At 31.8% G+C, this 22756-nt stretch overlaps 1 protein-coding gene across 5 annotated transcripts in view; it reads left to right on the top strand.

The window, feature by feature from the left end:
* Positions 1 to 22756, top strand: part of Lrp1b (LDL receptor related protein 1B) — a 1779935-nt gene that overhangs the window by 1647262 nt on the left and 109917 nt on the right. For 4 of the 5 annotated variants that reach the window (XM_078017329.1, XM_078017328.1, XM_078017330.1 and 1 more), the window contains exons 70-77: positions 222 to 328; positions 668 to 800; positions 6474 to 6596; positions 12293 to 12418; positions 13292 to 13429; positions 15422 to 15556; positions 18894 to 19013; positions 21114 to 21355. In XM_078017329.1, the coding sequence (XP_077873455.1) occupies positions 222 to 328; positions 668 to 800; positions 6474 to 6596; positions 12293 to 12418; positions 13292 to 13429; positions 15422 to 15556; positions 18894 to 19013; positions 21114 to 21355 (1124 nt within the window). Of the gene's footprint in view, positions 1 to 221; positions 329 to 667; positions 801 to 6473; positions 6597 to 12292; positions 12419 to 13291; positions 13430 to 15421; positions 15557 to 18893; positions 19014 to 21113; positions 21356 to 22756 lie in introns of those variants that run through there. The other variant, XM_078017332.1, reaches the window with a different exon arrangement.

Here is a 22756-nt window from a genome sequence, read left to right as displayed (position 1 = left end):
TCCTTACTACATAAGTTATTATATCATTGAATTTTAATATTATGAAATAATTTTATAAAGCATATTAAAATGAATCTTTAATACCAGTTATTGAATATAGTTTAAATAATGTCCACTGTTCTTATTGTCATTCATGTATTCATATTTTCATATGCCTACTTCCTCCCAAACCATTCATTACTTTAAATATATCTAAATCTCAACTTTATAATTGTATTCAGCTTCTCCTACGTGCTCATCAAGTGAATATATATGTGCCAGTGGAGGATGTATTTCAGCATCTTTGAAATGTAATGGAGACTATGATTGCACTGATGGTTCAGATGAGGTAAAAATCTATTGTTGCTTGATTAATATCTTTCAATTATCTTCAGTAAGAATGAGAAAACAAATGGAATGAAAGTAGAGACAGAACCTTGATTCTTAGCACTTTCTGAAATATTAAACAGATACACTGAATGCAATCATTTTTAGCATATCCTCAAATCTTTAGACTGTCTATATACTGAAGCCCATTGCCATTTGTAGAGGTTATGTTTATTAAGCTTAAATAAAATAAATCCCACTCTGTGATAAATCTCCAATATTATAAGCTGCTTGCTTATTGTGCCTATGATTGTATCATTATCATTAATGAAAACTGCAGTGCCCATTTGTATTTGAACAGATGGATTGTGTGACTGAATGTAAGGAAGATCAGTTTCGATGCAAAAATAAAGCCCACTGTATTCCAATTAGATGGCTGTGTGATGGAACTCATGACTGTGTGGATGGCAGTGATGAAGAGATCTGTGACAGAGGTAATGTGTTTTTGTTTGTGCTGTAAAATGAGAAAATGAAAATTAAGGTACCATGTAGGATATACAGCATGTGCAAGAGCCAGAGGATTGAACAATTAGATAATTTTATTCTTTCTACTTCCTTTACATAGAAGCTTGTTCTAAATAAGCAAAATCCAGATCATTTTCAGACAGAGTATCTCAGTCGTTCATAACAAAGTCAACCCAAATGCAATGTTTATTGGGTGTGCTTAATTACAGTTTATTAAGTGTGTTTTCAGACTAGAAGCTGGGATAGCAATAAAGATATGTGAGAAAGAAAGAATGTAACTACTATAGGCATTATTGCAAAAGTATTTTCTGTATTCTTTGAATGGCTTGTCTTCCAGGTTGCTTACTTAAGTTTAAATGAACAAGAACACCTGGTACACTAAAATGCACATGTTCATGTGCTAAATGATGTGTAGGTCATAAGTTGTGCCTCAACTCTCCATCTCGACATGTTGTTGAGAAGATGATCTATGTTTCTATCAGTCTAGAAAATAATTTTCATTTTTTGTGTATGTTTTCCAGCTATAAGAAAACCATTTTATGACAGATAACAACTTTTTGGTTGTAAATTACCACATTAAAAGCTGTAATTTTTACTATTTTGAGTTAATAAGAATTAACAAAAGCAAAGAAATTGTGTGCTGAAGCTTGAAATGATCACAAATTATGTAATTTTTATTTTAACATTGTTGAGTATGCTATTTAAATTTAAATTTTTTTGTGACTTGCTTACAAAAGTTTCTCAAAAAACTTTTTATTTCAGAATAGTTGGAATGTGGTCAACAGTGATGATATTAAATACTGCCACATGATGCAAGGCATTTGAAAATGTACTCAGCACTTATATTCTTTAAATATATCTAAAATATTTACTTCTGTTTGTTTGATCATTCAAGGAAAAATATTTTCTACTTTCTTAATATTAGATTGGGTGTTTATGATGAGAAATATCTCTAACCCCCAATGATAAAGGGCACTTTTAAAAGAAATACAAGATACCTTCAAAATCTGAAGTGCATTATAGATGGCAATAAAATATTAAACACCACTATGACTGTTTCTTCCTTTGGTTAGCTTCTCACATGTACTTTTGCGGATGTGTGTGGGTGTGAGTGGGTGTGAGTGCATGCGTGCATAGTACTGGGGGTGGAACTCAGTTGCTTACACATGCTACGCAAATGTTCCACTACTGAGCTACATCTCCAGATTTCACACTTATATTTTTTACTTGATAATTTTAGGTACCACAAACATTTTGTATGGTCTGACAGCCACAACTCATTTGTACTCATGTTCAAAGACTTTGGGATGATAACTATGCCACTCCACATAATATCTTCTATCACTGCAGCTAGTCTAGTTCCTTCTCATAGTACTTGTCTATTTTTGTTAAACCACCTAATTAGTGTCCAATAAATAATATACAGTGCTGCCAAGTTCATCTTTTTTAAATGTAACCATTGTCAATCTTTACTCAAAATTCCCTGGCTACATAGGACCCACTCAACAGTAAGGGTTATAAGAGAATTAATTACTAGATTTCTATCTGCTATTTCTTTTTATTGATCATATCCTGAACAAACTGGAGAATTTGAAATAGTTTTCAAATTTAAAAGTGTTCTACTAATGTTTAATCTTTATAGTCTAAAAAAAATAAAGTCAAGAGCCTTTAATTCAATGATTTACAAAAATGTCAAACACCTCTCACTTATACTTCTAATTTTTCTTAGGATTCTTTGCTGCTACATAATTAAGTTCTAATAAATTACCTTGTTAGTTGAAGTATTTGGTCCTGTGTCGATATATCCTATGTCATGACAAAATTCATATTTTCCATATTTAATTTACACTCAGTAAGTGGCTTAGGCATTAGATAAAATATATTTCAAGGCTTTCAGAAAATGGAATGCCAGAATAAACATCTTTTTAATCAAATCTCACTTCTACTCATCTCGAATATGGATCCATGAGCCAACAAGAGCTTAGTAATGGGGCCTGGAAGTTAAGAATGATGTAGAATTGGTTTGGCACATTTTCTCCATTAGTCAGTTTTACTAGTTTTCTTTAAATGACTAACCCCAAATACTATGGAATTAAAAGCAGCATTTATGTTTTTGAAATGCAAAATACATGACCTCAGTGCTTGTTTTAGCATGAGCTTTCAAATTTTATTCTACTCTTTATGGGATTTTGGTAAGAAAGATGGAGTGGTATTCTTTTTAATAATCATGAGCTCAAAAATGTGCAAACTATTTATGTAAATTATAAAATATTATCATATATTAAAGCTTCTCTCAATCCAAATTAAGATGAGACTCTAGATGCTTATTTGCTATGATGATGCACTTGACCAGAATTCTACAAACCTGCAAGGGCTCAGTTAAAATTCAGACATCCATTGTTAATTAACATACACATTTCTATTTTTCTAATAACCTCCTGTTGAGCTGATCAAAAACATGACTAGAAAACTAGAATTTTAATACAGTCAATCTCCTTAAATTATACCATTTTTGTTTTTTTGTGTGTACTTCATGCCACTTCAAAATAAAGCATTTTAAGTGAGACTCAGGTTATCACAGTAACCCCATGATGCCTTTTTTGAAATGCAAATCCCATATAGTACAACATGAAGTCCTTAATAGGGTATCACAAAACTTTTGCCTGTTACAATTGTGATTTAATTTATATTTCTCTTCTTAATAAAAACAGTGGCATGTCCAATGCTCTTATGGAGAAAATTATAATGTTACCTAATATAATCCGTAGGGATCTCATTTTTTTCCTTTTAACAATAATGATGTGCTACAAATAGTATTTTCTTAAATAATTAGAGGATGTCAAGAGTTCATTCACAAACTGTTTGAATTTAATTCATTGTAAAATAGAATAGACATTTTGTCATTAGAATCTTTATTCAGAAAAAATATAATTCTCTCCTTCATAGTCTGTAGATTTTGATTTTGAATTAAGGCAACATCTCAAACTGATATTCATATGTTTAGTTTCTTTAATACTAAAGTTTGCACATGTTATCTTTTTTATTGTTGTTAGAGAAAAGAGTTGCCAGACAATAGTATTTTTTGTTGTTTGGGGTTGATTAATGATGTCACTTTTAGATTATAGCCTTATTCAGGTCAGTGTTGCATGTTTGAAAGAACAGAACACAGACTGATGTACGACTATCACAGGTCTCAGATATTGGTAGTCACCTTGGTGCATTCACTAAGGACTTGCTGCCATCTGTAGTTCTAAGAGATTCCAGCGTAAGCTGTCACAGTTCTGCTAAGCATTTTTTCCAAAAAAAAAAAAATTGTTTGTAGCTTTTCAAATTAATATCTTATAACATCTTAGTATCAGCTTTAACTATCACACAAGTTTCTAAGCCAGGTACCCGTCTTTCCCTAAAAATGTCTCTACTATTAACTACATCTAGCTTTTTAAAAGTTGACACTCTCCTTCATACTTCCAATCTATGGCCAATCCATTATTTTGCTCTAACTCTCGAGTCCTTTGTGTTCTCTAGATTCTTGGGGAATTTTGTTTCTCTTGTGATTTGAAATTTATCTTGGCTGCTGAGTAATTTCAGAGGCATTTCAATGCATTCAAGCATCTGTTTTCCTTTTTACACAAACCAGGTTCAAGCAACTAAGGAGATTTTCTCCTCTCATTCATTTCCTATGAACAAGATATTTCCACATTTTCTATGACTTCTTTCTCTCTTTCAAAAACCAACTACAATAATTCCACCAAACACTCCACCACTTCACTAAATCTACTCAGCATTATTATTAAAATGCACGTTAATACACTTTTCCCATGTATTGTCTAATGCTACTCTTTTCAAATATTTCTCTAAGTACTCTCATTACTATTTCTTACTCTCTTTTGTGTGGAGAATTTATCTTTCCAAGAGACTTTCAGTCTTTTTGTGATGTTTTCTTCCATGTTCTTTCTACACTTCATATAATGATGACATTCTGTTCCTTCTGATATGCACATATATAGTGTGGAAATCTATTTTATAGTTCAGACACATTTATCCCTGAATATAACAAATGGTTCAAAGAGTTGCATGCAATCCAAAATATATTTGCTTGGTACACACAAAACCCCCAATGGAGTAACATGCCTGACTACTCATTCTTCTTGCTACCCTCATCCACTAGCCATCAGGTCATGAGGAGCCAATCATTTTAAGAGCTTTCAAATGTAACTTCTATAAATCAAGTTACTGTCATTTCTTTTCTGCAACTCGCTCCCCAGCTTCAATTTTTTTTCTTTTTTTTTTTCTTCTAGGCCTGATTTCTTTCTCCATCTTGATTTCCAAAATCCCAATAGCACAGCCAATATTTTCATTCTAAAATATTCATTTTATAAGTAGACTTTTTGCCATTGAAAGTGATTTAGATATTTGTGGGGCAAGTCAAAACTCAGAGCAAGAATAGTTATTTGACTTTATGATTGTTGGTTTGTTCTTTTCTTCAAAGTGCATTCACAAGATAAACAATGGATATTTCTGTATTTTCTAGGCTTATAAGATTGACCACTTTTTCCCCCCTCAAAACCCATGTTCTAATGAACATGTTATTTTAAAACATATTAATACTTTAAGTCAGTGGAACCGAATTATCCCAGATGTCCACATCTCATATTACATGTGAATTAAAGTAGTGCAATACTATGAGAACACTCTTATCTAGCTTAATTCTAAATTCCCAGATTTGTGTTCCTACTCCAGGTACTTCTTGAAAATATAATTCTATAGATTAATCATGCTTCTATTGTAACATATGTAGGCCCCAAGTCTCAGAAAAATTAATAAGCTTATTCAATGCAAGGAAAGAACCGACAGTCTGAATACCTAAACCACTGAAAACTCCACTTTCTCTTCCAACACACAAGTTTCTTATTTCTTTGGGTTTTTTTTTTTTTTTTTGTATCTGCTGGATATACTTGACAGTTTTATGTTCTAATATTTTTTATATTATAATATTCTAACATAATATAATGTTCTTTTATAATCTTGTATTTCTGATGCTTTTTATTTACATGTGGAAAAGGAAAAAATAAAACCTTTTTAAACTATAAAAATATACGTTGTTGTATAGTTTGTATAGAAAAAAAACCAAAATATTGCATGATAAGCCCAAATTCCTATTCTTTTTATAAAATTATTTCACTGTGACTTCAATTTTTTAAATTTTAATAAGTCAGTATGTATTTTATATACAAACAAATTACCCTCTAGCAGAGGAGTGTCTAGAGTAAAAGAATATTTAATAACAAAAGCTACTAAATTTAAAAACCTAAATTATTTATGCTTAATAACATAAAATGTTATATAAACATAAAATGATAATATAGATTTAAATGACTTTCTGTCACCTTTCAGTATTCTCTAAATAAAATATGATATGTACAGTTGCAACATGAGAATATTTTCATTGTAAAAACAAAATAAACAAACAGAAAACCAAAACAACAACAACAACAAAAAAAAAAAAAAAAAACTTGGCACATAACTGGTTCCTAGTATTATGCAGGAAACAAATATAAGGAAGCCAGAAAATAATTAGAGGGATGTGTTTCCTGATGTCTGGCACTTCTAATGCTCTCTGTCTCTTTCATTTTAACATAAAGGAGGAAATGTATGTAGAGCTGATGAATTCCTTTGCAACAATTCCCTTTGCAAACTGCATTTCTGGGTGTGCGATGGAGAAGATGACTGTGGAGACAACTCTGATGAAGACCCTGATATGTGTGGTATGGCATGTCACATGACTCTAGATGGCACTCCCCTCCCCTGATCTAAGGCACTGGTGTGAGTCAATGAAGTGAAGAGGTGAACCACAAACTCTGAATCCTTGGGGCTAGCTAGACAAAATATAGCCACAGATACAGCTTTTATCCAGGTAGTAAAGATATGACCTGTTCAAAGTTCATGACTATAGACAGCCCTTCTAAATCTAAGCTTGCACATGTCAACACTATTCAAATATATATTGTGGTCTGTGTGGGAGGGTTTGGAGTAGTTTACCTTTTGAATTGAGTAAGGTACATATAGAGATTTTGGCTTCACACAGAATTGAAGTTTCAGGCTAAAAATATTTAATAGGAAAGTAAATGGAAAAAATGTGAATAATAAGATTATATATCACCACGTTTACCCACCACTGAAATTGTCTAGAGAAGTTATAAATGGGTAAATAGAGATAGAAATAAAGATAGCTAGTTAGAGTATATATAATCACAAGTGTTATTCAGGGTAGAAATTATTTAAAATTTAATCCCCCAAATCTTAAAAAAATAATAATTTCTATAAATTCAAGTCACTCTCATCTGAAATTTATAAAGCATGTATTTAGGCAATGAACAAAGAAAAATCTACAATCGAGTATACCAAATGAAGCAATTCTTTTATTTTTATAAATTTCTTTTCAGTCTCTCATTCATCTTATCTACTCTCAACAAGAAAGTTAATTTCACCTTTAATTTGAAGGAAGATACAATCATTTTAGATATAATTAACTAGCATATCAATTGAATTAAAGAAGGTATTCAAGGGGTTTATACACTTGAATTAATTGTTCTATTGGGTGCTTCAAGTTAAAGCTAAGTATCTGGAGTGAATTAGTTGCTTTCTTTTTCTTTTTCTTTTTTTTTTCTTCATCCAGGGGCTCTTCATCACTGAGCCATATCCCCAGGGATTTTTGTTTTTCAATTTGTGAGAGTCTTGCTGAGTTGCATAGGGCTTCTCTAAAATGCTAAGGATGGCCTCGAACTTGCCATCCTCTTGCCTCAGCCTCCAGAGTCCCTGGACACCACTCCTGACAAGCAATACACTTTGGTAGATGATGACACATGACAACTGATGTTTATGTTGGAAAAAAGAAGACAAAACAAGGAGGTGGTTTTATTTTTACAAAGATTTAAGAGGAAAAACACAAATGTTTTTGGAGAACATTTTCTAAATTCCATGAATGATATGACTAAGTTTTCTTATCTAATGTTAAAAATAGACTTTATAGAATCACAAGGGTTTATATTGTTTTTGAAGCATAATATACCAAAAATATGAGAACTTATCTACCAACATCAACCCAGAAGCTATTGTATTTCTAACTACGTATGTAGGTATGTGTGTATACATATGTGTATGTGATTTTTCCATTCTTTATTCCAAAAGACAACAAAATCAATGGAATAGGAAGTGGTTGGTAATTAATTAAACTGTGGTCTTGAGAATCATGGACTTTGGGACTATTTACAGTGTCAGGAAATGACTTTCAGAGGGAATACCACAAATTATAGCTAGACAACCTTATAAAATCTGATTTTTTAAATTTCTTTCACAAGCCTCTCAGTCCTCCATGTCAACATTTAGTAAAGCTACTATGTGCTACAGAATATTCTAAGTAATTGGGGTAAATAATAAAAAGCACATGATTCTCTGTTGACAAGGGAATCTTAATCTAGTTAGAAGAATAATAATAACTTTCATACATTAGATTTGAAGCAATGATAGAATTAACTAAAAAGAATAGTTCAAAGACGGCAGAAGAAATAAGATGAACTCTGCCTAAAGGGGAATTCAGAAAGCTGTAGTTATGTGAGAGATAGATTAAAATCACCTTAGGCAAAATGTTAGCAAGGGAAAGGTATCATTCATACGTTCAATAAATTTTTTAAGCTATTGATGATGATTAGTTTTGGTGATATAATGATGAGAGAAACAGAGATGGACTCTGATCTCACAGGGCTCAAAATCTAGTGGAAGATTGTCCCAAATAAGTGTAATTATAATACACGATACATACAATAACGAAAAACTAGGGTAATTGATAAAAGTATGGAACAAAGAATTTTGTTAAATTTAAGAAATAGAAAATAGTAACTGAGTTTCAGTCTGAATTATATAGTGCTGCCAAGTAGGTCAAAAGTCCTGAGGCAGAACAAACTACAGCCTAACAGAACTTTTTTTTTTTTTTGGTGTCAAGGATTGAACTCAGGGTCACTTGACCACTGAGCCACATCCCCAGCCTTTTTTTTTTTGTATTTTATTTAGAGATGAGGTCTCATTCTTAATGAATGAATTCTTAATGGAGAAACCCAAAGTTCTTGGAGAGTACAAACCAAAATAGATAACTGATATAGAATGAAACTAAAGCAACAACAGAAATACCTAGTAGATATTATGTCAACCTTGGTAGATATTTTTAGATTTAGACTAAAAGCATTTGGAAATAGAGGTAGTCCTCTATGTCCATGGGTTCCATTTCTTCTAATTCAACCAATCACTTATCAATTTTTTTGTTTTACAAATTGTACTGAACAGTTTCTTGTCCAGATCTTTAAATGATACATTATATAACAATGAGTTACAGAGCAGTTCTATTATATTTACATATTGCAAGTCATTTAGAGGTGATTTTAAGTATACAACAGAATGTGGGTAAGATATGTGCAAATATTACACCATTGTCTAAAAGAATATCTGCAGATTTTGGATATCTGTAAGATTCCATGCCCAATCCCCCACAGAAACCAAGTCATGACTGTTGTAAAGCAGTCAACTCCTCTGGAGGCACATAGTTGTGTTTTACAAATATTGACAAGAAAGGGACAAGATCAAATAACACTTTGCAGTGCTCTAAGTAAGCTCTGTTAATAGTGTGGGTTAAGATGAGGAAAGCATGTGATAACAAAATATAGACAGATTTGAAGGTAATGTAAAAGATTAAATAAATTAAATTACATATAATTGGATATAAGGTGTGTGAGAGATGACATGGTGGAGGGAAATTTGTAGGTTAGTTTTGCTTGCATATTTGAATGGAGAGGGAATTTAAGAAGAAAAACAGTTCTGCAAATAAAGATTAAGTGACTGGTTTGGGATACACTTGAGTAGATGTTCAGGTAGAGACTTCAAGCAGGCATTAGAGGTCTGGGTCTCAACCTTAAAGGAAAGAGTAGCTCTACAGATACACAGGTGTAATCTTAATAAATGAAAGTAATAAATACTATGGATTTGAAAAGATTATTCTGGGTGAGAGTGAATTATGAAACAAGGAGAGGACTGAGTGCTACTAAACAATTAATATGAGTTTCTGGAGAGTTACTGATTATGAGACAATTAGCAAAAATAGATAGATGTAGCACAGAGACATCGAAGTGCTAACATGTTTCGAAAAAAAATGAGACAGTTCCAGGGGAGATTGGATAAACACAGTTCCAGACCAGGTGAAAAACTTACTTTTAAATAAGAGCAAATCATTCTCCTATTTATGTTATGAAAAATAGTGAAATGAGTTGATAGATCATGTGTAAATAGAGGTCAATCTATAATTACTTAATAAGGTATTTAGGAATTTCCCACTTTTTAAATTTCTTGTGTATGTTTGTGTGTGCATGCACACATGTGCACAGTAGGAAGCATGATCACATACAGAAAATAAAAGCTTGGTATAGTGAAGTTTGGTGAGAACACAAATTTGAGTCTTGTTGTAAAAGGTAGAAAAGTCACACGGCTATAGAGAAATACAGGCTTCTCAGGTAGCACTAGTAAGTGAACATACTAGGTGTCATCAGGTGGCCTTGCAGTTTGATGATCTGCAACTTCCTTGGGCTTTCCAGATGCATATATTGGGAAAACTGACAGTTTTAATTTTAGATTTTGTTGGATAACTAAGGTAATTCTTTGTGTGAATGCTGAAGTTATCCTGGATGCTGAAATGAATTCAAAAGGAAAAGCAAAAAAAAAAAAAAAAGATAGAAGATGGTGTGAAAGACAGTCTTTAATAAATAGGGAGGAAGTGATATTCACAAGACTGATGAAAAGTTGAAATGAGAGGTTTGATCAAATGTTTGGGATTTGAAAAAGGAATCTTTGTTTTTAGATTATTTTAAAAATAGAATGTCAGTAAAATTCTGGAAGCAGTGGTAGGAAATGAGCATGTCTTCAAATGTGACATGAGGTTTAAACAAATTATGAAACATTCCTAAAACAGCTAGAAGGGAGGAGTATGTTTGCAGAAAGACTAGATTTTACTTAAAGCAAGGTCAGGCAAGGACTGTGGCATGCACAAGGAGTTGATATAAAAGCACATTGTTCAAATATGAAAAGAAAACAAAGGGTAAATCTTTAGGAGTGGTTTGAAGGAGATGGTGATATATCCCATAGGCCATGCAAAGTATCTTAAATTATATACTGAAGGTGAAGAATAACTATAGATGACGTGATAACATCAATGTGTTTGATTGATTATTGTCATAACTTTATGAGGATCTGATGGGAAGAAATGAAACTGAAGACATGAAAGATATATCTCTATAAGAGATAACAAAGAGCTGAGCTATTGTGATTATAAGCACTGGGTATGAACACAAGATAAGTTTTGGAAAGATGTCATCAAAATTGGTCACTATTTAGAGTTGAAGGTCAGTGAAAGGGTTGTATTTAGAACAATCTCAGTTTTCTAACTATGATGTGCCACTCACTACATTATGGAAACAAGACAAGGCTCATATATGGGTAGAAAGAAAACAGGGGAAGATAATAAGAAATTGAGTGGTGAACTGGTGGGATTTGAAATTCCTCAGGGTATGTCCTATTATCAATTTTGAGATGACAGAACTAGACAGAGGATTGAAAGTCTTCAGGGTACAACAACATGCAGATCAATGAGCATGAATGAGAATATCTAAATAAAGAATATGAGAATAAGAACATTCAGACAATAAGGACAGTGCCCTGGAGAATTTCATATGTAGAGATGAAGAATAATTAAAGCTATTTCCTGCTTTAGGGATGGAAATCTTCAAAATCAATAGTGATAAGAGGGATTCAATTCCCTGTGTTCCATTTTCATTGCTCTCTAAGTTTCTGTCTTTCAGTGTCTCTGCCTCTCAGACACATTAAAAACTAATAAGATGACTTTGTGTGCTTTGAACATATATGTAAACATTTGTTCATCCAGATAGAGAGTAAGAAACCTAGGTATAACACAGTTGGGATATTTTTCTCCTCACTGAATGTCCTACTTTCAATTTGCATCCTGTAACATAAGCCTGGGGAATCTATGCTGTGTGAAATTGCTCTTTGAGACAGCTAAATATCCTGCCATTTTGTATAAATCATAGACACAAATTAATTTGGTACACCAAGTGAAGCCACCTAAGATAAGCATCTGGAAATGAAACCATGAAGTTTTTCTTGCTTTCTTTGAGGGCTCATTCAAAATCTTCAGCTGTGCCCTCTTCAGCTATTAATGTGAATAACTTGAGTGAGCTTCTATTATCACACATTTTTAGTATCTATTAATAGGCAACATTCAAAACAAGTCATTTAGAAAAGCTAGATTACGGATTTGAAAAAAAAAAGGGAAAACAAAGACAAAATATGTTCTTAATAAATCGGTGTACCCAAAGGAGCTATTTTGTTTTTCTCCTTTTTTTTTCAGTTAAATTTCTTTGCCCACCTACAAGGCCGAACAGATGCAGAAATAATAGAATATGCCTGCAATCTGAGAAAATGTGCAATGGGATTGATGACTGCGGGGATAACTCCGATGAAGATCACTGTAGTGGTAAATCTGTTTAATGAGAAATAATTGATTTAGTAGCAACTGCAAGAAAAAAACAATGAATTGGGGGGAAGGGCTTGAAAAAAGAAAAAAGTTTCCATGTGGCATGTTTGAGAATATTGGGTTATTTTTGTTTTTTTGGCCCCAATTTTTTATTTAAGGAAGAGTACAACAAAGGCAAGGATAAGGATTCAGTGGGAGGAGTCTTTCCTGAGTGCTTGCTTAGGGCTTGCTTCTCAGTGTTGAGAATATTTTTTCAGGTACTTGATCTTCTGATAGGTTATAAAAACAATGTACTAAGAATCCATAATATTTGCATAGTAGAGCTCTGTGGGTTTATCCATATTCCTTTTAGGCATTTACTATAAAAATACTGGTCTCCTGGGAAAAATGATTTATTAGCTTAAAATTTTTTCCTTGTTAAAACAGTTGACTGAGGAGGAAGGACTACATAGATTGTATGTGCCCATAATCCCTTTTTCAAAATTTTGAAATTCAAACTGTTTTTAATGGCAAAACTGTATTTAATTCAGTATGCAGCAAAAGTATTTGGAGACAAAACCTAACCTGAACTCATTTGAGGCAATTTATATCACTTTTATAAAATCCCACTTAGAGTGAATATTCAAACATTTTCATGTAGAAATAGAATGTTATTTAGTAAGGGGAAAATAAATTCTCACTTTGTTAAAATCCCAAAAGTTCAGATTTATTTCATCACTGTTTAGCTCCAAGAGCTTTCCATAAAGGATTGTAGACTCACATATTTCATAGGCTTTCATAGCATTTTCATGGAAAAATGTTGAACATATTATGTGCTCAATAGATTGATTTTGATTCTCTAAAGCAATAATCACTTTTTAAATGATTCTGCAGGCAAGCTTATGTATAAAGTGAGACCATGCAAAAAGGATGAGTTCACATGCAGTAACAAAAAATGTATCCCCATGGACCTCCATTGTGACCGGCTTGATGACTGTGGGGATGGCTCAGATGAGCAGGACTGCAGAATAAGTGAGTCTGTTTTCTGTTAAAGTACATGGATACCCAAGGCCAATTCATGCTTAAACAGGACAAAATTTAAAAAGAAAAAAATTTAAATGGCTTTTCTGACAGCCTCAAGTTATCACCTTTGCAAAGCAATGCCACTTAGAACATCACTGAAGCTAATTTCAGAAAACATGAGGTGGTAAAGGTTGATTTTTGAAATGAACACACTTGTTAGAGCTGAAGCTAGGACTTTATCCAAATTTAGATTTTTATATCAATGAAGGAATGCAGATCATTTAGTGTTTCATTTTATAAAGTATAAATTTAGTGTCTTTGAAATTACAAACAGTAATATTTGGTTGAATGATGGCAAAGGTCTTAATCATTTATGCAGTGTTTTAAAAGAATTTAATCTGTTGCTCAGTTATTTTCAAAGAAGATGTCAGTATTTTCTATAGTTATAATCTATCATCTGTGAGTTATTAAGACCTATGTATAATAATTTCAGGGTGAGCTAATGCTTGATATTTGATCTTCCAAATTAAAAAATTGTTGTTTATGTCCAAAATCAGATTGCTTATAAAAGTGTTACAAAACATTTCCTACTTATTGATCTTTATTTTCTTCTCATTTATGCATCTAACTTTCTCCTCATTGGGTAGTGAAACAATGCCACCAAGATATGATGACATATGTCTCAACTGTAGTGTCATGCCATTAGTTTATTTTCATTAATTATAAATTAATAATTTATAATTATTAATATTATAAATTATAAGAATTTGTAATATTCTTATAATTTTTTAAAGAATTAGTGGGGATTAATAGTAGCTACAATTCCAAAAAATAAAGTTCTCATATTCTCAAAACTTTACTCTAAGCAATCCAGAGATGATGCAATACTATCTATATAATATACTCCATTTATTTACATTCTAAAATGTTTTATCTGAATGGAAAATAAAACAATGAAACTGGAACTGCTCTGCTAGAAATTATAACTAACTCTTACTCTGCCCTAATGATGTTGTACTCCATGACTATCAGCCCAGGCTAAAATTTTAACAAACTACTGTGTTTGTGAGCATTTCCTCACTGTGATCAAAGTACCTCACAAGAACAACTTTGAGGAGGAATGCTTATTTTGGCTCACAGTTTCGGAAGTTTGAGTCCAGCTTCATTTCTTTGAGTCTGAGAGGAAACAATGTAACAGTCAATGGGCCTGGCAGAGGAAAGCTTCTCAGGTCATGGTAGTCAGAAAGCAAAGTTTGGAGGGGGGAGTAACAAGGATAAGATAAACCCTTCTAGGGTACCCACCCAGTGACCACTTTCTCCAGCTAGTTTCCATCTTCCATTAGTCTGCAACTGTCAATGCATTAATCCATCAAATGGTTTAATTCACTGCAAATGGATTAATCCACTGATGAAGTCAGAGCCCTCATGATTCATTAATTCACTAAAAGCCCCAACTGTGAACCTTGATGCATTGGGGACCATGTTTTCAATGCATGAGATTTTTAGGGACATTTCAGATATAAACAATAACACTGCAGATTTAGCCTACTTGCTTTAATAACTTGGTAATACACTTGACTGAACTAGCAAATACTAAATTTAGGAGAGTAATAAATGTCTACATCTCTAGGTAGCTTCTAGGAATGGTTGTGATTTTAGGATAAGGGTGTAGTACTCACAATTGGTATCATTGTAGAGATGCCTGTCATTCAAGTCATTAATTCATTACTTCTTTGAAAAGGTTTTGTGGCTTGACAACAGCTGTAAATATCAGCTGTTGGCAGCTTGCACTAAACTATATTTATTGTAACTGAGCTCAGTTTTTATTTGCTTCTATGCCTTTCTAAGAAATGAGGGCTTAAATTCAGAGAAGACCATAATTTTCTGCATTTATAAAGAATTATCCGTGTAATAATAAATATAAGTTCAAGTCTAAAAAATATAAACTCCAGCTTCAGGAATCAGAGTTATATTAGTTTTGATCATATTTTTAAATCCTAGCTTCCTCTGTATATACCTGTGAAGATAATGTGACTCCATGTGGAGATGATGCATATTGTAATCAAATAAAAACATCTGTTTTCTGTCGCTGTAAGCCTGGATTTCAGAGAAACATGAAAAACAGACAGTGTGAAGGTAGAGTACATTTCCTCAACAGCTTGCTCTTAACTCTTTTGGTTATAAAAAGACTCCTAAGGCTGCTAAATTGTAAGATGACATGCGATTGATTTTCATCAAAATGGTGTGTATCTATGGGATAGCGTTTCACTTATGAGAGGAAAAGTCTCTGGGTTCAAGCACCTGTTTGTTTGTGTAGCTCAGCTATCATTGAGGCTACAAAGCCTTTTCTATAGCAAATGCAAACCTGTAGGATTTTCAAATGTTATGTTATTCTGTTTTGAAATGCAAATAATGAATTTGCTGATTCAGGAACTGTAGGAGAATTAGACTCACCTCATGAAAGAATGTGTTTCTGATGATTCTCCATTCCTATGAAGCATGGCATCAAGTACTATGATAGGTGATGCACATTTAGAAAATCAGGAGGTTTTGTTTTAACACCATGTCTTAAATAGTGCTTCATATTATCATAATATGTCTTTAAAAATTCAGAGTACAACTACAACTAAAAATAATAAAAATAAATAAAAGTTCAAAGTAAGGATCTAAATGAATTTCTGTCAATTTACTAAGATCACTTAAACTTTGAGCATGGAGCATAGACAGAATCTCATAGTAAGTTATATGTAAATATAATATCTTTAGGACTTTAACTGTAGAATCATGAAATACAGATCCATATGTACTTTCTGCAAATTTCTTTGAAAAAACTACAGTTAGGGCCAAAATTAAATATCTGTCTGATGTTTTAGGGTATATTGAAGTCCTAAAAAATCTTTCACTTTCCAACTTGATTCTCTAATCTTTATGATATTCTTGGGTAAAAAAAATGATTTTATGTTCATGTCAATCAATATAAAATTATTGAAATTAATTAACTATACTCACCTAAATGGGAAGAATTATAGCCACATTTTGCACATTTTTTTGATACTAGTATGAACCTAAGGGTGCTCTACCAATGAGCTACATCAGCAGTCCTTCAAAATTTTTACTTTGAACAGAGCCTTGCTAAGTTTTCAGGCTAGTCTCAAACTTTTAATCCTCCTGCATTAGCTTCTTGTGTCACTAGAATTACAGATATGTGCCAATGTGCCCAGTATATTTATGTACATTTGATTTATAGGCTAGTTTGGATTATTCATGACATTTTATTTCTCCATTATTATGGGTTCCTGAAAGCTGACAACCTAAGTTTTCTCTGTTTTAATGAAAAACAAATTATTTTGTCTTTCCCAGGTCCTTTCTATTAGTTGAATGTAAATATACATACTTACCTACCTACACATACACACACAGACACACACACACATGCACACAAATGCCAAGAATCTATTTCCATTTACATTAATTTCCTAAGATTTATTTGCAAATAGGAAGCTATTTTCCAGCAGAGCGTATATTAACTATATTTAGAATTTCTAGTTTCAGTGTCTTCTTTAATTTTAAGTACATTACATGACAATTATGACCTGTGAGGTACATTATTCATTTCAAATAACTATAAATTCAGCATTCTGTGTACTTTTGTTGTGCAAATAAATATCTTCTGAACTCTAAATTTGCATCTATAATAATAATAATTGACAGTAAAGAATGCAGTTTTGACTTGGTGCAGAAGAGGGAAAAAACTTATTTTTTAATCCAAAAGATTTAAACTTATTAGTGTCCTTCATTTATATATTTGAGAAAAAGAAAAGAAAGCATAAGAAATTGCTATTTGGTATGAAAAACAAACCTTTTAACTGAAGTAACTAAAGGGAAGAACATTCAAAGAGAATGGCAGAAGAGATGCAGAAAGTGATCCACAGCTTCTGAAAGCCAGTTGTAGGCGCTGTGCATGTGTAGGTTTCTACCTTTACTTTGCACCTCATGATCAAGGTCTCATTGTACAGATGGGACATTTATGGGGCAGTGTGAGGGAGTAGAGTTTTTATTAATTTATGCAGAGGTTTTCTTAGTTTGATTCGATACCAAAGGAAATCAGAGTAAGAAATATCTCTTCATTCAACTTTATAGATACTAAAGAAATCAAAATATTTGTCTTAATTTTGATGGTTAAGTGCTGATAAGACACATTTTACTTCATCCCTGAATAATCTTCATAAGTAAATGCACTTTTCTTAATCTCTTCATTTTTTTTCAAACACAGAAGTAAGTTATCATTAGAATGCTTAAGTTCTCCATGGGTAAATTATTATAGCAGAGACAGTAAGATCAAAAAATCTGAGTTTAAGTCTAGCATTTTCATCTGTGGACATCACTAGGAAAGTCCTTGACTTTACCACCAAGTCCTTGGAAAACTGTTGCATGCTAAAAGAAATAGTTATTACTGTGCTGATCTTTAAGTTCTCTAAGGCAAGGCATTTTTCTAACAGATATAATTAGGGCAACTATATGTGATAGAGGGGCAGAGGAATTATGCTAGATGAAAACATTACTAAAAGAGCAAAACAGGGAAAACTGGCAATTCACCTGAATCATAGGACCTCAATTCCGGCTATGCTTAAACCATTAAAATTAGAGGCATTAGTGAAGCTAAATATTATTGTCTGTGACTTGTCTATTGCTGTGATTTAGATGTATTTATTCATACCTAGGCATTAAGGATTTTGTTTGCTTAATTCACATAGCCTCATTTTACAGCCCTGTTTCTATGTATGAACACAGAAGTGTGTTAGTGGTACATCCAAATTTTCATTCTCTGCCAATCATTGTCCAAAATGTGGCAATAAAAATGAATACTTTGTACTTAATATCCTCAATGACTGAAAATCATGTAGGGATATGAATATATGAGAATGTTTCTGAAATATCATATGAGTCATGTTATAAGAAAGAGACACTGGGAAAACATAAAAGAAGAAACTAAGGGATGGATCATCCCTTCCATGTATTGGCAGACAAGAGGGAAGGCTGCATTTCAAGTGGGTCTTGAAACAGGAGCAGACATTCTGTACAAAAAATGGACAAGGATCTTGAAAGACAAAGGAATAAGCCAACAACATGTACAAGTATAAAGAGGGATGTGATTAGAAAGAGGCTTACAAGGAAATGTTGAGGTCTTAATTTGAGTGAACAAAAATAGTAAGGAAATTTGAAATACTTATTTTAATACTCTAAGTGGACTAACAAGTAATGTAAAAATAATGTTTTTTTAAAATATTGTAACTATTGTGAAAAATAATTTTGGATCTCAAAATATTGCAGAGCAAGTCATACATTTAAGACTTTAAAAACCAATGAAAATAGTAGTAATAAGAAGGTGAAGGAGAAAAATAATTTTGGTTTCTTTGGAAATATAGAAAGAATGAAATTTATGATGATGCTATTTGGAGTTTTTCTTTTCTAGACCTTAATGAATGTTTGGTGTTTGGCACATGTTCCCACCAATGTATAAATATAGAAGGATCATATAAATGTGTGTGTGACCAGAATTTCCAAGAAAGAAATAATACCTGCATAGCAAAAGGTAAGGTTGGAATCATTATTGTAAAATACTATTAAAAATGCTATGTTAAAATATAGGAAATAGATGATTCATATTGAATTTTAGCAGTAACTTCATTCCTGAAATTATGAATAGATTTTTCTTGCTAAATATTTTCAGGATTTGACCAACATTTTTAAAATTAAATTTTAATAGTCATATTAATTATATATATTTATGAAGTATTATATGATAATTTGGTACTTGTATATAATATGGATGCATTTCCATCTTCTCAAGTATTTATCATTTCTTCCTATTAGGAACCTTAAAATTTCCCCCTTCTATTTTTTTATAATGAATTGTTATAATCAGTCATCACCCCATTAAACTGTAGAACATTTAAACTCATTCCTTCTTTGTATCTGCATTTTGTATGCTCTAAAAATATTCTAACTTTGGAAAGTTTATAGAAATGACTGTAAGATATATAGCTAGTGTCAAAATCACTTTGTGTTTGAAATAATTTGTAAGAACAGGGAAGTATTTATAAACCAGTTTAAGTCACAATATATAAAGTTTCTTTGTTTATGATTTACTTTCAGTGCATATGAGAAATTATTAACCAGTAGGATAAAATTAAAAGGATAAAAGTTATCATTACAAAAAAAAAAATAAAGTTTCAACTTTAGCAGTGTCAGAATAATACTTCTGTTCTAGGGATTTTAAAAATTTTAAGACAATATCTTATTTGAAATATTATACCTCTTGCACTTACCAGTGCCATTAAAAAAATAAATAACAGGTATAAGTGTTGAACTTTTATTTTTTCAAAGAGAGAGAGAGAGAGAGAGAGAGAGAGAGAGAGAGAATTTTAATATTTATTTTTTTAGTTTTTGGCAGACACAACATCTTTGTTTGTATGTGGTGCTGAGGATAGAACCCGGGACCGCATGCATGCCAGGCGAGCGTGCTACCACTTGAGCCACATCCCCAGCCCCTGAACTTTTAATTTTCATACATTTTTATTAAATAATATTATAACTCCCATGTTGTTGGCTAAAGAGTATGAATGGACATTGTTAATGAGATTGTTATTATACAAAAAAAAAAAAGCATGTGATGCCATGGATTGGTGTAGGAGCTTGTATTATGTGTTCTTAGATTTGAATCTTAGCACTATGCTTTTCAGGTTGTGTGATGTGAAGAAATTACTAAATATTTCAAACCCTAGTTCTTCGTCTAGAAAAGAGGAATACTAATATCTTTATTCATGGTTGTGAGAAATGCAAATAAATTGTGAATTGCTTACAATACTGTCTGACCTATAATAAAAATTCTCCAAGTGACAGCTATTAAGATTAAAGATCAGAACTTATACCTCAGTATGTATTATTATTAATATAGATTTATTTTCAGAAACTAAATATTAAATTCAATCCATGTTTAGAATTACATTAGTGTTTTAATTAATATTTTCAGGATTCATCCATAGGATTTTAATTTTTAGTATAAATGACATTAATACAATATTGTATATGACATTAATATTATGTTGTATGTTCAAAACACTGAGATGATGTGTTCAAGTTAATAGTATTCTAGATAATTTTGAGATCATAGAAATTTAATGTAATAAAGACTTAAGTCTGTATACAATAAAATAACAGAATTTCAGATATATAAATGTGAGGAAGTGTAATCTTTTTATCTTAATTTTCATGTTTGAGCTTTAGAGGAACAGTCAACATTCTAAGCCATTAGCTCAGAAATTTTGACAGTAATGACTAACAACTGAACATCTAAATGTTGAGAATCAAAATATTAGAATATAATATATTTTGACTTACCAAATAAAAATCTGTCTTTGTAAAAATGATGTCTTTTACAAGTTCCAAATTTGGAGCCCAAAGGTAAGTTTTGGTGTTAGAAAAACCATACCAATAACTATTATAAATGTTCAGAAAAGCAGGCATCAGAAATTATAAGTTGTGACTGCTAAAAAGTGATACAAAGTATGTTCATTTTCATTGCAGAAGAATCTGTGTTAAGCATAACAGTTCTTAATTTAAAAGTACAATTATTGCTTTTACTGTAGTTGAAATTTACTTTATTTTTGTATTTTATTATAATAATCTCCAGGCTCTGAAGATCAAGTTCTCTACATTGCTAATGACACTGATATCCTGGGTTTTATATATCCATTCAACTACAGTGGTGATCATCAACAAATTTCTCATATTGAACATAATTCAAGGATAACAGGGATGGATGTATATTATCAAAGAGATATGATTATTTGGAGTACTCAGTTTAATCCAGGCGGAATTTTCTACAAAAGAATCCCTGGCCGACAAAAAAGACAAACGAACAGTGGCTTGATTGTAAGTAAATAACATTGACTATTTGAAGGCCATATTTTCCATCCTTTAATTTTAAGATAAAATCAAAATATCTGACCATAGGAATTAATTGACATATTCATTTATTCCTCCTGACAGTCTCCCAACATAGGAAAAAAATTCTCTACTTATTTATTTTTAAAAAAGCACATAATTTATTTACATTACCAGCATAATTTTATGTTTTTGGTTTAATTCATTTGCCTTAGCTATATAAGAATGGTAATGAATGATACTGAGCATAGTGGACATTTTATTTCATTGAGTTTCACAACATATTAGGAATATAAGCCTTTTTTGGTCATGAGATGAGAATGTGAAAATCACTTCATATTTTTACATTACAAAATGATGCAAAGTAGTAGAAATTGTTACAACTTTAACAGTATCAGAAGACTACTTCTGTTCTAGGGCAAGAGGTCAACTTGGAAGTGTAACTATTTCTTCTGACTCCTGATAACTGTATTTCAGGGAACATCCAAAACAGAACACTATTGCTTGCTGGTGTGTGATGGACATGTTGATTATGATGTTTATTCTTTTTGAGAAAAATAAACTAGAACATTTGTTTAGATTTGTGGTTGTAGACAATCCCTTTTTGTTTGAGGGCGTGTCAAGTTATTATGTGTTTTATATTTTGAAGTAACCTGGGCAGAAAATGACAAATGAATACTTGTTTTTAAAGACCCTGGCCTATTCCCACACAACCCACAAGTCAAGCACTATCAGCAGGATGTAACTGAAACTTCGTATTTAAAAAGAATCAGAGTTACCTGTTTGGAAGTCCTCACTACTTTTTGCTGTGGTATCTACCATAAAGATTTGAATTATATCAATATGATGTAAATATGGAACATATTTTAATTTTAGTAACAATAGTTAGCAATAAGCTGGTTTTAAAAGAGGTGTCATTGGCTTTCGAATCCAGATTTAAATTAACTCAACTCCAAGTGTTTCTTCTGTGTCTAAAAAGTAATCTCCTTTCACTCTATCAGACCGAAAACTGATTCAGATTCATTAATTAGCATTAGCTTTATCTCTAAAACACAAGTCTACTTTGTAAATCATTGCTGTTATGACACTATTTTACTTGTTAATGATATAATAAAGAATATATACTGTGGAATTATACTTGTCTGGGTTTTAATTTTGTTCCTGTCCCTTAGTAGATGCTTAGTTTCTTTGTACTATTTCATGAAGGTCTAGTGAGGGTTAAATAAATAAATATATAATACACTATTATTAATTGCATATAATTATATACAAGTTAATTTTATATAATATATATCAATGTTTAACATTTCTTGGGACATATTATGTCCTGTATAAATGTTTTCTATTAACAGATGATGATTCTTTTGGTGATGCTGAGGAAGGGGAATA

The sequence above is a fragment of the Ictidomys tridecemlineatus genome, chromosome 7, assembly GCF_052094955.1.
Source record: "Ictidomys tridecemlineatus isolate mIctTri1 chromosome 7, mIctTri1.hap1, whole genome shotgun sequence".
Taxonomy (NCBI): Eukaryota; Metazoa; Chordata; class Mammalia; order Rodentia; family Sciuridae; genus Ictidomys; species Ictidomys tridecemlineatus.
The sequence above is the reverse complement of the archived record's forward strand: the minus strand, read 5'-3'. Positions and strand labels throughout refer to the sequence as shown.